The sequence below is a fragment of the Oncorhynchus kisutch genome, linkage group LG27 (assembly GCF_002021735.2).
Source record: "Oncorhynchus kisutch isolate 150728-3 linkage group LG27, Okis_V2, whole genome shotgun sequence".
Classification (NCBI taxonomy): Eukaryota; Metazoa; Chordata; class Actinopteri; order Salmoniformes; family Salmonidae; genus Oncorhynchus; species Oncorhynchus kisutch.
The window spans coordinates 19,983,350-19,999,099 of NC_034200.2; the positions used below are offsets into that span (position 1 = coordinate 19,983,350).

Consider the following 15,750-nt stretch of genomic DNA (forward strand, 5'->3'; position numbering starts at 1 on the left):
TGGCCAGCTACATCTTGGCCGGCGGTTTGTATGAGGGCAGATGAAGCGCTACAAGGACCAGCTGAAGAAGTGCAACATCAAACCCACAGACCTAGAGAATGCTGCTGCCAACCATTCCACCTGGCGCCAGCTTTGGCAGAGTGGTGTACAGGGGTGGAAGGAGGAGAGGGGCACAGAGACAGCAAAAACAGCTCAGGAGACATACAACCATGCCTGCCTCTGTCAACAGACTGCATATGCCCTACCTGCAATACAGTTTGTGGATCTTGGATTGGACCAAAGAATTCAGCTTTAACTCAGAAGTGGAAGTCATCATTGAATACGATAGCCTACTGCATATGTTTATGGTAATCCATGCATTTTTATGGTGAAAATGATCTTCCCCAAACATGGAACTCACACACAGCCTATGTATGCCAGTTAGGCTCTACACCGGTTATAAAGCTAAATTTTAAGACTTTATTTGGCCACGATAGTTGTGATACATACCTTATCATAACATATAGGTCTATGTGCTAGGCTTCATGAGGTGTGCGACTATGATTTAGAAAAAGTCGCAAAAAAACACGTGCCGTTTCTTGCCTTACTGCACAAGCTGGGCATTGTTCACACGTGATAATACATTATTCACAAGTGATAGGCTAATATTGTCACCCTTCAGAATATTCTTAATTTACATTTTGTCTTTACATATAGTAAATAATATGTGTTAAAGTTTTAGAATGGACCATTGTTATACACCTGTCTCAGAACAGAGGCAAAAAAAAAAACATGTCCTCTATGTACTTAAATAGCGAATGGAGCCTGTTTTTCCCGTGGCTTATTTTCATGCCAGCCAGGTAGGCTATACTCCTGTTGTAAAGATAAGCAATGTGCTTTATTTTTATTTATTTATTTATTTTACCTTTTATTTAACCAGGTAGGCAAGTTGAGAACAAGTTCTCATTTACAATTGCGACCTGGCCAAGATAAAGCAAAGCAGTTTGACAGATAAAACGACACAGAGTTACACATGGAGTAAAAACAAACATACAGTCAATAATGCAGTATAAACAAGTCTATATACAATGTGAGCAAATGAGGTGAGAAGGGAGGTAAAGGCAAAGGCCATGATGGCAAAGTAAATACAATATAGCAAGTAAAATACTGGAATGGTAGTTTTGCAATGGAAGAATGTGCAAAGTAGAAATAAAAAATAATGGGGTGCAAAGGAGCAAAATAAATAAATAAATAAATTAAAATTAAATACAGTTGGGAAAGAGGTAGTTGTTTGGGCTAAATTATAGGTGGGCTATGTACAGGTGCAGTAATCTGTGAGCTGCTCTGACAGTTGGTGCTTAAAGCTAGTGAGGGAGATAAGTGTTTCCAGTTTCAGAGATTTTTGTAGTTCGTTCCAGTCATTGGCAGCAGAGAACTGGAAGGAGAGGCGGCCAAAGAAAGAATTGGTTTTGGGGGTGACTAGAGAGATATACCTGCTGGAGCGTGTGCTACAGGTGGGAGATGCTATGAGTATGAAGCGAGGGCCAGCCAACGAGAGCGTACAGGTCGCAATGGTGGGTAGTATATGGGGCTTTGGTGATAAAACGGATTGCACTGTGATAGACTGCATCCAATTTGTTGAGTAGGGTATTGGAGGCTATTTTGTAAATGACATCGCCAAAGTCGAGGATTGGTAGGATGGTCAGTTTTACAAGGGTATGTTTGGCAGCATGAGTGAAGGATGCTTTGTTGCGAAATAGGAAGCCAATTCTAGATTTAACTTTGGATTGGAGATGTTTGATATGGGTCTGGAAGGAGAGTTTACAGTCTAACCAGACACCTAAGTATTTGTAGTTGTCCACGTATTCTAAGTCAGAGCCGTCCAGAGTAGTGATGTTGGACAGGCGGGTAGGTGCAGGTAGCGATCGGTTGAAGAGCATGCATTTAGTTTTACTTGTATTTAAGAGCAATTGGAGGCCACGGAAGGAGAGTTGTATGGCATTGAAGCTTGCCTGGAGGGTTGTTAACACAGTGTCCAAAGAAGGGCCGGAAGTATACAGAATGGTGTCGTCTGCGTAGAGGTGGATCAGGGACTCACCAGCAGCAAGAGCGACCTCATTGATGTATACAGAGAAGAGAGTCGGTCCAAGAATTGAACCCTGTGGCACCCCCATAGAGACTGCCAGAGGTCTGGACAGCAGACCCTCCGATTTGACACACTGAACTCTATCAGAGTATTAAGCTTAATATTAGGGAAGTTGAGAAATAAATATAGTAGGCCTAGAAAGCTGATGGGATCTTCCTCTTCAACTCTGTTTTCTCATGCAATTGCATAGCTTATAGATATGTTGCGCAACATGAGCTCATGGGCTCTCATGAAGTGTTTGATTAGATTTTTGATTATATTTGCAGTGATGTCAGAGTGATTAGAGGGACAATAGAACGCTGAGTCCTGGTAGCAAGTTTGGCAGGCTACTAATGACCATCCGCAGCATCAGAGCTTGGAGAAGCCTAATTACCGTGACTAAGCGGAATTCACATGGAATTTGACTGCCAGTCATGACTCATGCCAGCCGGTGTGGCGGTAATACGGTCACCGTAACAGCCCTAGTCTCGCGCTGTTGGCAGTGGGCTCGATTCAGCTGCCCTGCGCACCAGGTAGGCGAACTGTTGCCATTTTGAACCATTTCATGTGTCTGAAGGAACAAACTTGGCCTTTCCGGCAGGCCCAAAGAAAAAATTAAGTGCACTATAGGCCTACCGCTGGCCAAATGGATGGCCCGAAATGACCGTTAGCTACAACTAAGTTGATACTCTGAGATTTCAAAACGTTTAAAACCATGACTAGAGAAACACTGTCAACAAATACAGCAAAGAGATGCTGTTATGAGTGAGTTCAGGTGTAAGTTCTTACTCAGCACTATCAACACTTTGTATTAAACACTTATAATTCTGAAATATGCATTCTTCCTATTTCCACTCACGCTACAACAAGCACTGCAGCAGTAATGAATGAGTAGGAACATGTATCTATAGGCTTGCGTAGTTGTTGTTATTAGCAGCTTTTTTTTATTTTTTTTATTTCACTTTCTCTGTTCATAGGAGTAACAACATGAATTTGTGCATGAGGCAGAAATAAAGTGGTGCGGCTCGAGTTTAATTGGTTAGTGTTGCATAAGGTACGTTATAAGTCATGTTTAAAAAATGTGAGCGGTAGATCTCGGCTTGTGTTTTGAGTCAAACTGCCGTACAATTTTCCTGTTAACACTCAACTTTTCCTTTACTTTGGCAATTGTGATCTAATCAATGCAATATTAGCCACTTTCAATGCAACATACCAAAACAAACTATGCAAGAGATATTGTTGTAGGCAGAATGCATCGGAGTAGGATTCTATTGAATTGACACGGCTCACAGACCGGTGCGGCATAAACAATCAAAGCTGCAATATGCCTATATGCAAATAGACCATTGCCATACCGTTGAAGTCGGAAGTTTACATACACTTAGGTTGGAGTCATGAACTCGTTTTTCAACCACTCCACAAATGTATTTTGAACTAACTATAGTTTTGGCAAGTCGGTTAGGACATCTACTTTGTGCATGACACAAGTAATGTTTCCAAAAATGGTTTACAGACAGATTATTTCACTTATAATTCACTGTATTACAATTCCAGTGGGTCAGAAGTTTACATACACTAAGTTGACTGTGCCTTTAAACAGCTTGGAAAATTCCAGAAAAGGATGTAATTTCTTTAGAAGCTTCTGATAGGCTAATTGACATCATTTCAGTCAATTGGAGGTGTACCTGTGGATGTATTTCAAGACCTACCTTCAAACTCAGTGCCTCTTTGCTTGACATCATGGGAAAATCAAAAGAAATCAGCCAAGAGCTCAGAAAAATATGGTAGACCTCCACAAGTCTGGTTCATCCTTGGGAGCAATTTCCAAATGCCTGAAGGTACCACATTCATCTGTACAAACAATAGTACACAAGTATAAATACCATGGGACCACGCAGCCGTCATACCGCTCAGGAAGGAGACTCGTTCTGTATCCTAGAGATGAACGTACTTTGGTGCGAAAAGTGCAAATCAATCCCAGTACAACAGCAAAGGATCTTGTAAAGATTCTGGAGGAAACGGGTACAAAAGAATCTATATCCACAGTAAAACGAGTCCTATATCGACATAACCTGAAAGGCCGATCAGCAAGCACTGCTCCAAAACCACCATAAAAAAATCCAGACTACGGTTTGCAACTGCACATGGGGACTAAGATCGTACTTTTTGGAGAAATGTCCTCTGGTCTGATGAAACAAAAATAGAACTGTTTGGCCATAATGACCATCATTATGTTTGGAGGAAAAAGGGGGAGGCTTGCAAGCCGAAGAACATCATCCCAACCGTGAAGCATGCGGGTGGCAGCATCATGTTGTGGAGGTTCTTTGCTGCAAGAGGGAGTGGTGCACTTCACAAAATAGATGGCATCAAATGTTGTCTGGGTGCTTTGCTGCAGGAGGGACTGGTGCACTTCACAAAATAGATGGCATCGTGAGGTAGGAAAATTGTGGATATATTGAAGCAACATCTCAAGGCATCAGTTAGGAAGTTGAAGCTTGGTCGAAAATGGGTCTTCCAAAGGGACAATGACCCCAAGCATACTTCCAAAGGCAAAATGGCTTAAAAGTCAAGGTATTGGAGTGGCCATCACAAAGCCCTGACCTCAATCCTATAGAGAATTTGTGGGCAGAACTGAAAAAGCATGTGTGAGCAAGGAGGCCTACAAACCTGACTCAGTTACACCAGCTCTGTCAGGAGGAATGGACCAAAATTCTCCCAGCTTATTATTAGAAGCTTGTGGAAGGCTACCCAAAAAAACATTTTTCCCAAGTTAAACAATTTAAAGGCAATGCTACCAAATACTAATTGAGTGTATGTAAACTTCTGACCGACTGGGAATGTGATGAAAGAAATAAAAGCTGAAATACATCATTCTCTCAACTATTATTCTGACATTTCACATTCTTTAAAAAGTGGTAATCCTAACACCTAAAAACAGGGAATTTTCACAAGGATTAAATGTCAGAAATTGTGAAACTGAGGTTAAATGTATTTGGCTAAGGTGTATGTAAACCTCTGACTTCAACTGTATATGTATCTGTGTCATTTACTTTGAACTGGACAGTGTTTTCAGCATGAGCGGTCGTAAGTAGATATGCTTGTTTTGAGATTAAACGAGAGCTGCATGTGGCCACGTGTGCACAATATGTTCATATCCTTTGCTTGTTAGTGAGTTATTAGTCAAATGTAAATTAGCCCAGTTATACATAATTTGTAGTTATCATTAGGGTTGGTGATTGCTTCCTACAAGAGCACAAAACGTATAGATTTATAGCCATCTTTGAAAAGCAAAGTCAGGTAAAATGCTTTTTTTGTCTTAAAGTTCCAGTGTTGTATTTTGAGACAGGCTTGAATAAGCTAAGTAGCCAATAGACAGATGGTAGCATAATGTGTCTTATTCTCTGTAATAATGGTATGGGAATAATAATGCATTTTATTTTGTAAAGTGGGTTCTTGCATCAAACACCACAACATTTTCAGTCACCTCCTGGTCTGGGGGGCAAGTGGATAAACGGGTTAATGTCAAGCCTTGCATGTTTTTTTCCCCAAAAGTCTCATGGAATGTAGGCCTACTTTGAACACCACACATTGGCTGCTATTGTAGGCTGAATGATAGAACAGCTATTTCCATGTTAAAATGTTATGATGCATTTTCTCCATTGTTTTTAGGCCACTCTAGTAGGCCTACATTATGATCAAATAGCCACAGTAACCTACATTATCACTGTTAAAACTTAAAGGGGGTACAGCCTCAGTGTTCACAGTAAACGCGTGCTGGAAGTTGCACAGAATTTTCACAGCTTTCAAGTTTGAGCTCAGCAATTTTGGGGGGGGGGGTCACATTGGATACAAGTAAAAGGAAGGCTGTTACATCGCTTACTATGCCAACTTCTCAGTATAAAATGGGCCATAACTTTTGAGGTCCCACGTTGGAACTTGAATATGTCTGTAAAGTATACTATGTTCAACAGTATATTTTCAATATTCATTGTTATTTTTCAATATTCATAAATGAATGTTAGAAAATTGTTCTTGAAATCAATACTACTCATATTACAGAGCAGGCGATAACTCTTCATTACACCAATTTTCACTTTGTAGCACCTACAGATTAAACATTATGGAGTCTAAAATGACTTTGATGAATTATTTCTCAATTATGCTTTAAGATACAAATGTTATAGGCAAAGAGTTGTTTCCTGAATAGTTTATTTGCTACTGAGAATATATTTGATTTATCTACGTCTTTATGTCAAGGTCCTGTTTGTTATTATCTGTACAAATTCTATTAGCCAATATGTCCTGCACCTTGTACAAAATCTTAATTAATGCCTTTAATCGTCCCAACCACCCCCCCAAAAAAGAAGGGCCTTTTTTCCAATTTAAGTATTGTTTGGTTCAGTGGACCTATTCATTGTCTGAGAATATGACAAGTGTTTCGTTCAAATCAGTTAGGTCAAATGCATAATGCACCTAATATTGAAAATAAAAGCCTCTAAGAGGCGACCAGCAGAACATCCTGTCTGTCTTCACTGTCCGATCCGCCAGAGAGCATACTGCTCAATACAGCCCTGCATTCAACATGCGACTCACTGACAAAGCCCTTCGGCGGCCCTCGTGAGATTGAGGAAATGGGATGCAATGGATTGGTATTCAGACCTGTGGTCTGGATGTTGCAAGTCTGACCAGCCTTTTCAAGGTCAGAACGCTGGCGCTCCTCTGTGTCTCCATTGTTTTTGCTGGGATGCAGACCAGGGGTTTAAGTCTTATTTCAGACTGCGGTTGCAGATTTAACACCATGTCTATGAGTAGCGTCTCTCTATTGCTGTTTTTCTCTTTTGCTCTTGAGTTCTTTAACAACAGCAGTGATTACATAACTTTTTCCACTTGAAGAATGACATTGTGACATTGCAATTGCCGCAGTCATGGTGTTTACTCTACGATTGGTGGGGGCAGCTAGACCAATCCATATGTATATCTCAGTGCTCAACAACATGCTAAACAAAATATGGATGTGTAATTGCTGTCCTGTGATGTTGACGCCGTCTCCCCTGCCTCTGTCCCCTCCCCAGGTTTTACGGGTGATGGCTAAGATCATGAGGGAGTGCTGGTACTCCAACGGGGCGGCCCGCCTCACCGCGTTGCGCATCAAGAAGTCCCTGTCCCAGCTCAGCCAGCAGGAAGGCATCAAGATGTAAACTAGAGACAATGCCACCTGAATGTCTGGAATCTCGGTCCCCATCTGTGTGCTGTTCCCCTACGCCTCCTCTTTCTCTGAAGGAGGAGGGAGGGAGGTGATGGTACAATCAGGTGGGTGTGTTTACCCTTCTATGACTCATTCCTTTAAGGCTGATTGGAGAGATTGTTTCTTTGCTCTCCTCTAAGATGGCATTAAAACATGGGTTGATTCCAGTGGATAACCTGGATAATACTCTGTCTGGACTCTGGATGCAGAGACACAACCCCCTGACCCTCCTGTTGGTTTGCCTGACTGGTTGCAACAAGCCCTTCTTTCTTACCCCCAACAGACACTACTTGACTTTTATTGGGACCTCCTGTAGGAATTCCATAGAAAATATTCAGAATCAAAGAAATTAGTTACATTGAAAGAAAATATACATTTTCAAATACCTCTGTCTGGTTATTTCTCAAAGTACCGCGGTCTGTGTCTATTTAAGCATTTCATTCAAACAGGATTGAGTGTTACTCGTATGCATTAATTTTTTTCACTCAACATCTTGTACCTTTTTAACATATATTTTACAGATGCCAGTTCCATAATTGTGTATACTTTTGTCAAGAAAAACTGAATATGACCTTTATCAAGACTTGTCAAATATGCAGTGAAATATGCAATATTTTATTCATTGCTATGTACTGGTAACTGACAAAATAAAGGAAACACTTGAGTAAATACAAAGTATATTGAAAGCAGGTACTTTAACACAGGTGTGGTTCCTGAGTAAATGAACCAATTAACATCCCATCATGCTTGGGGTATAAAAATGCCCAGTTGCCCATTATTTTGACTGCCATGGCTAGTAGAAGAGATCTGCCTTTGAAAGAGGGGTCTCGAAGGAGCATAGGGGGTTTAAAGGGTTTGTGAGTGTGTGACCAGATCTCAACCTAATTGAACAGTTATGGGAGATTCTGGAGCGGCGCCTAAGACCGAGTTTTCCACCTCCATCAACAAACCACTAACTGATGGAATTTCTCATGGAAGAATATTGTCGCATCACTCCATTGAAGCTGTTCTGGGACTCATTGTGGCCCAACGCCCTATTAAGACACTTATGTTGGTGTTTCCTTTATTTTGGCTGTCACCTGTATATTTATTTCTTAGTGTAAATATGAGTCAGTCAGAGGAGGCTGGTGGGAGGAGCTATTAAGAGACTATGTAATGGCTGGAACGGAATTAATTGAACTATCAAACATATGGAAACCATGTTTGGCTCCTTTCCATTAATTCCATTCCAGCCATTGCAATGAACCCATCCTCCTATAGCTCCTCCCACCAGCCTCCTCTGGAGTGGGTGTGTATGCTGTACTCTATTCCTATGTATTTTGTGTGTGTGTGTATACAGGTGTACATTCTATGTGTACATAGAGTACACCTAAGCTGATAGATATACTGAACAAAATTATAACGCAACATGCAACCATTTCAAAGATTTTACTGAGTTACAGTTCATACAAGGAAATCAGTCAATTTAAAATAAATAAATTATGCCCTAATCTATGGATTTCACATGACTGGGCAGGGGCTCTTTTATTTCAGTTCATGAAACATGCGACCAACACTTTTACGTGTTGCATTTATCTTTTTGTTCAGTATAGTATACCTCTATTTTATACAAAGCACTCTTCATTCTTTCAACCATAACCATGAAGTGCTCTGAATCGAGGAGGTTCTCTGAAGGAATGGGTCCTCCCACTGCCATAGGAAGAAATGCAGTGGAAGTCGTCCGGGTCAAATTCATTAGGCACCAAACGGATTACCTGGACTTATCCAATAAGACCTTCTTGTTTGTGTATTCCACTGAGTAGTGCTACGATGTGCACTAATGAATACAATTAAGCAACACCGTGATACCAGTTTACCTTTCAATCTTCTCAGTAGGAATCAAACCTGGACGGTCTTAAGGGAAAGCATTGCCGGAGCTGCATTATATACACTATTTTCTGTATATTTGTATCGCTTTTATGTGAATGAGTTTTCACACCTAGGGGCATAACATTTCAAACAAGAATGTACATTTGGATATCTTAGATTTGTGTACAGCTCTACCTTTACAGTGAGAAGGCCCCATGAGACCTATACAGGTCCTGTAGTCTATCTTTCATTTGTTGCATGAATGAAAGACAGAACATTTTACTTTACTAGTTGGAGATTCATTATGCTGCTAAACATACAGATGTGATCATGTGACATCCCTTATTATTTTCCAGTAGGACAGAACACAGAAAGGATAATTAAGCGAGTCAAGGAAATGCTGTAGGTCATCTGAGGTAGACATTGTTTCATATCTCTTTAGTAGCAATAAGTGCACTTCTGAGCATTGCTGCATAATTACATTTAAAAAATATATAATCTACCCTAATAGAATCGACTATGAAGTACTGTGAGCAGAGGTCAGATGAACGCTTGTCAAGTGCCATGGCATTTAGATTTGAACTGTAGGGTCCTCTTCTTTTCTTTTTTGCAAAACCAGAGGTACATGCTGTATTCATATCTGCTACTGTGTTATTTGTTTGTGTATTTTAGCAAGTTTACATCAACCTGCTTAAACCAAATCAAAACGCCCTTGAACTATTGTGCCATGCATGGAATGCATAATTGGTCAACTGGTCATTACAGAACAGTGTTGTGGATGGAAAAACAATGTGGTGTTTTTTTACATTCGTCAGACTTGAGGTGAAGGATATTGCTGCTACGATATACAGTGTATGTTAAACCAAAAAAGTATTATTTTACAGTGGAACAAGAAATGCAACTGTTGTCATGACTCATCCAACAATTTAATTTTCTACGTCATTCCTCTGTCTCATCAGCAGCCTTTTACTTTTCTGACTCTCATAGAAACATCCAGGTATTTATCTTGGCAACATAAACAGCCTCTGACTCCCTACCAGCAAGGACTCCACTAACTATGATCACTATCTGCTAGTCTAGCTTTCACCAGGAACCTTGCATTTGTCCCCCTCCCAGTTTCAAATCTGTTCTACATTTTGATATTTCCTTTCCCAATTGTTCTGTAATCTATAAATGTGCTGTGAATTGTACTGTGTTTTGTATCTGTGTGTAGAGAACCTTCAGAGAGTACCCTTTGACTAATTCCATATTTTGTGTTACAGCCTGCATTCAAAATGGATTACATTGGTCAGGGAGGTGAGAAAAAACAAAGTGCTTATTTTGAATTCGGACTGTAACATGAAAATGTAGAATAAGCCAAGGGGTATGAATACTTTCTGAAGCACTCCCCATTATTTTCAGTGAGTGGAATTGAATCCCCCAATTGCCAGTAATCCAGTATGTAGCCATCATTACACATACATGATTACGGTCGTCACCTCTCACTGACCTGAACTCAAGCACTCATTTGCTAAAGGAGAAGAGCCCTGTGGCGGTATGTACTGAATGAGATGCTCTGATTAGCAGAAGGAGAAAAAGACCAGTGAGGCAGGCAGCGAAGAATACATATTTAGTAGTGGGCTTCTAATGCAACCACAAAATTGGAAATTGATATTAAGCTCTGCTGTGTAGTACAGATTGTGAAACAGAATAAAATAAAATAAAAATACGCTTCTGGTAAGCAAACCATTCTGAAATGTACAGTATTTGAGGGATAATATGAAGATTTCCTGGTCATCTATATCACATATTGCACAGTAGCTGTAAAGTAGCTGCAGTATGTGCTATTACGTACTGGCTCCAGCAGAAGAAAGCCTTCTTATTTCTCCCAGTGCCTATGTTTGACTTCTGTTATATTATATGGAACCATGTTCAAAGTCCAGCACATGTTCTGCTGAAAAGGAAATGAAACAAAGTTTGATTGAAACACAATCAACAAAACAAAAAAGGAAACGATTCCTCCTCTCGGCACACCAATGTTTTTAATGTTTTATTATTATAATTTACCTCAATGTACATAATACTTTTATCTTCCACTTTTGACATTCTATTTCCATGAAATGTCTAATTGAAATAATATTAATGCACATTTCTTTGTCAGTGGTACTCCGTATACGTTGTTGGTTGTGCCCATATGTTTAGGAAGTTTTCCTACTGCCTCGGTTTGAACAATCTCTTATTTGAGAATTGTTGATATTTGAAGAATGCTTTTCATCTCTTTTAGAACCCTTTCAAGTTGTAGAGAAAGCCCCTGTACAGTTTCATATATACCATTTGTTTGGAGGGTCATGTTACACCACACATCTTTTCAGAGGTGCTTTTTCTCTGCTCCCTAAGATAAAGTATGTTGTAAAGTGTTTAAAAGAATGAGCGCTCGACATAGGAATTCAGATGACTTTGACTATTCAAGTTCATGTATAGTGAAGTAGGACGTTTTGTGAATAAATATATACGCATTTTCTTACCTTGTGACATTTTTTTTTTCTTCTCTTTCAAAGAACCCATCTTCTGTGAGTGTATACATTTAAAAAAAATCACTAGTCATTCAGGTTCAAGTCATTCAGATTGTACTGCAAGATATTGAAGTACATCCAGACAAACTAGAATTTAAATACTTACTATAAATCTAAATAGTTTAGCTTTGTTATCAAATTATTCGGTCCCCTTTACATGCTCCCCCCACCAACAGATGGTGGTGTTGCTTAAAAGTAGCCTACATGATGGCCACAGGGATTCTTGCTAATGCACATTCAACAATTCTAGTACTGTAAATGCAGCCATTTGACTTTGACTACATTTAGTATGTCATAAGGAGTGTTTTGTTTCACTGTTTCTTCCACGCTATATCAGTTGACCCCCTCAGGTGTTCATTCTTTTTTTATGATGTCTGGAATGTAAATACATTATAAGTGCTCAGGGGCAAATGGGGAGGCTCTGTCTATCAGGGTCTCTTTAGAGTCTAGACATTCCCTGTAGACCCTGTCTGTCTGGAGATCCCTTTGTTCTGACTCACTGTAGTCAGGCTGAGAAGCTATTGGCCTGGCCAAACATCAACCCATCTCTTGACAATTCATCGTCATCTCTTGAGTTTTGGCCATCCAGACGTCAATGCAGTGTTCCTTCATTTCTCAAAGCCAACAGGGCTCCAAGGGGGTGTGTTCTGGTTTGATACTGTATCATCAATGATTGGACTCTTGAAGGGTGAAGATATCAGCATGATTGGTTTCCATGTTGAGAAATTTAATTTGAGCTGTTCGATGTAACTCTGTCTGCATGCTATTTGAAAAGGGAGATCATTTTCAAAAGGTGGAAAGAATCAATCGAAAGTTCTGATTTGAAATAATTCTGCACTTAACTAGTCGAATCTATCCCTTCCTCTCTCTCCCATCCTCACTTCAGTCGTGGTCATTTTTCTCATAGCCATACTTCTGGAGAGCGTGATAATGGTGGTCAGTGGGACTAGTGAGAGCAGGGAGAAACCTTTATCGCCTTAAAGTGGTGCTGATACAATAATTCCCAGAGGTAATTCACTTCTGGGATCCTATTTTGTGCTTTATTCCCATTCTGGGGAGAGTTATGTTCTGACAGTTGGGAAAAATCAGATTTCCCCTCAGGTTAGTTCTAGTTCTCCATGCACTGGCCTACTTCTACTGGTTTTATAACAACATATACCTCATGTAGTTATTTTTCAAAAGACTTTGGTCTCTGTTCCCCTTGATGACAAATTGATTGACTGCCAGTAAATTATCTGTCACGTCATGTGTTTACCTCCAACCCACTGTGGTCAAAGACAAGCCTTACATTTCCAATCCACTTGCTTCACTGTTCATTCAGGAAGCTCTGTCCTTGCCTCTCATTATTCTCTCCATGACGCCATCTCTATTTCTCCTCGACTTATCCAGCGCGTTTCGTAAAGGCTTTGATGGTAGTGATTAATGCTTGATGTACATGCCACCCACATTTTTAACTGTGCAGTCTAGGCATTGAGTGGTTGCGTAAGATGCAAGCCAAGGATGTGTTTGGTATTCCCTCTGCCATGTTGTATCCCACATCATCTGTGCAGCCATGCATGTACCCACTGTGCATCACAGACTCTTAGTACTCTGGGGTCCAATCTAATGAGAAAAATCCCAGGGTCGAGATTCAATCTCTTTTTGCCACAAGGTTTGATTCAGTTCCTGAATTGGCAGAGTGCAGGGTGGTTTTCATTCACACTTTTCAACCAACAACTGTCCCATTGTATAGAGGTTTGTGAGACTAGGCAATTCCAATCATACTGGAAAGCTAGCATACTGTTATCCCTTTCCCCAATACAGCAGGATTTGTAAAGTTCCATCCAAGCTATTTTCAGTTGTGATTTTGTGCCATTATTCAATTATCTTGCTCTTTCTCATTGAGTTCTGTTTTTTCACTAACCAATTCAGTAACCTGGGTAATATTATACGTACTAGATGATGCATGAATGAAGACAGCTTTCACAGTGCACTGCCAGATATGTCCAAAGGCATTAGTAAATACTATTTTTATACTCTAAACGGTATTATAAACTGGGTGGTTAGAGCCCTGAATGCTGATTGGCTGACAGCCATGGTCTATCAAACCATATACCACGGGTATGAGAACTTTTTTTTTACTGCTTTATTTTTGTCGATATCGCGTTTTATAATAGCAATAAGGCACATCTGGGGTTTGATACATGGCCAATAATGTATCCAGGCACTCTGCGTTGCGTCGTGTTAAAGAACAGCCCTTAACCGTGGTATATTGGCCATATACCACACTCCCTCTGGCCTTTTCTTAATTATACAGTAGCAGCACTTTATAAAGAAAAATGATTGCTTACTCAGAAAACAGAACTAGATTGAACCAGTGGATCTAGATTCAAGGTGGACTCAGTCAGTCTCCTACAACAAAAATGTGTGCAGTTGAGTGGGGAAACAGTTCTAGAGCAAATTTTGAAAGTGGATGAGTGAAAGCATGTAGAGCAGGTACACACGAATGCATACACTAGCACGCACGCTCTATGGACTACTGAGCTTGATTGTGTTGTAGATGCAACAGTGTCTTATTCCTTTGATACAGATGGTTCCTACTGTGAACAAATATTTGGAATCGGAAGATTACATTCAGGGTGCTGGGTAAATGGCATGTAATCGCATCATTAAGCTATTGGTGGCATTATGCAAATAGCTGCAGGGGTTTGGGAGTAATCCTCTGAGTCACTGACTGCTGCTGCTGCAAATGTAGAGCTGTTTACTAGGAAATCTCTCTCTAGAAAGTCAGCCTGCCTGCAGTTGTAATGTCTGTACGGCTCACTAGTTCTGCATTCAAAGAACTGTTCTGAGTGTGGCTTACAGTTATTTAATGTTGTTCTGTATTTACAGTGCATTCGGAAGGTATTCAAATCCCTTGACTTTTTCCACATATTACATTACAGCCTTATTCTAAAATTGATTAAATTGCCTCAATCGACACACAATACCTTTACCCCATAATGACAAAGCAATACCAGGTTTTTAGAATTGTTCTGCAAATTTATTAAAAACCTGATATCACATTTACATTTAGTCAGACCCTTTATTCAGTACTTTGTTGATGCACCTTTGGCAGCGATTACAGCCTCGAGTCTTGGGTATGATGCTACAAGTTTTGCACAACTGTATTTGGGGAGTTTCTCCCATTCTTCTCTGCAGATCTTCTCAAGCTCTGTCAGGTTGGATGGGGAGCCCCTCTGCACAGCTATTTTCAGGTCTCTCCAGAGATGTTAAATTGGGTTCAAGTCTGGGCTCTACAATAATGGCCTGATTGATGGAATACTGCAGAGATGGTTGTCCTTCTGGAAGGTTATCAAATCTCCACAGAGGGCCTCTGGAGCTCTGTCAGAGTGACCATCAGGTACTTGGTCACCTCCCTGACCAAGGCCCTTCTCCCCCGATTGCTCCGTTTGGCCGGGCAGCCAGCTCTAGGAAGAGTCTTGGTGATTCCAAACTTCTTCCATTTAAGAATGATGTAGGCCTCTGTGTTCTTGGGGACCTTCAATGCTGCATAAATGTTTTGGTACCCTTCTCCAGATCTGAGCATTGACACAATCTTGTTTCAGAGCTCTACGGACAATTCCTTTGACCTCGTGGCTTGGTTTTTTTTCTCTGACTTGCACTGTCAACTGTGGGAGCTTATATAGACATATAGATAATCATGTCCAATCAATTGAATTTACCACAGGTTGACTCCAAGTTGTAGAAACATCTCATTGTTCAATGGAAACAGGATGCACCTGAGCTCAATTTCGAGTCTCATAGCAAAGGGTCTGAATAGGTATTTAAATAATATATACATTTGCTAACATTTGTAAAAACCTGTTTTCATTATGGGGTATTGTGTGTAGATTGAGGGGAAAAGTTATTTCAGCCATTTTAGAATAAGGCTGTAACGTAACAAAATGGGGAAAGAGTCAAGGGGTCTGAATACCTTCCGAATGCACTGTACCTGTTGTGTGAAGGATATGTACAAAACA

The 15,750-nt window shown here is 40.3% G+C and overlaps 1 protein-coding gene across 1 annotated transcript in view; it reads left to right on the forward strand.

The window, feature by feature from the left end:
• Positions 1–11,700, forward strand: part of LOC109872321 (TGF-beta receptor type-1) — a 94,144-nt gene extending 82,444 nt beyond the window's left edge. The window contains exon 9 of the mRNA XM_020463518.2: positions 7,177–11,700. Coding sequence (XP_020319107.1) covers positions 7,177–7,302 — 126 coding nt within the window. The 3' untranslated portion in view covers positions 7,303–11,700. The remainder of the gene's footprint in view (positions 1–7,176) is intronic.
• Positions 11,701–15,750: the final 4,050 nt, after the last annotated feature.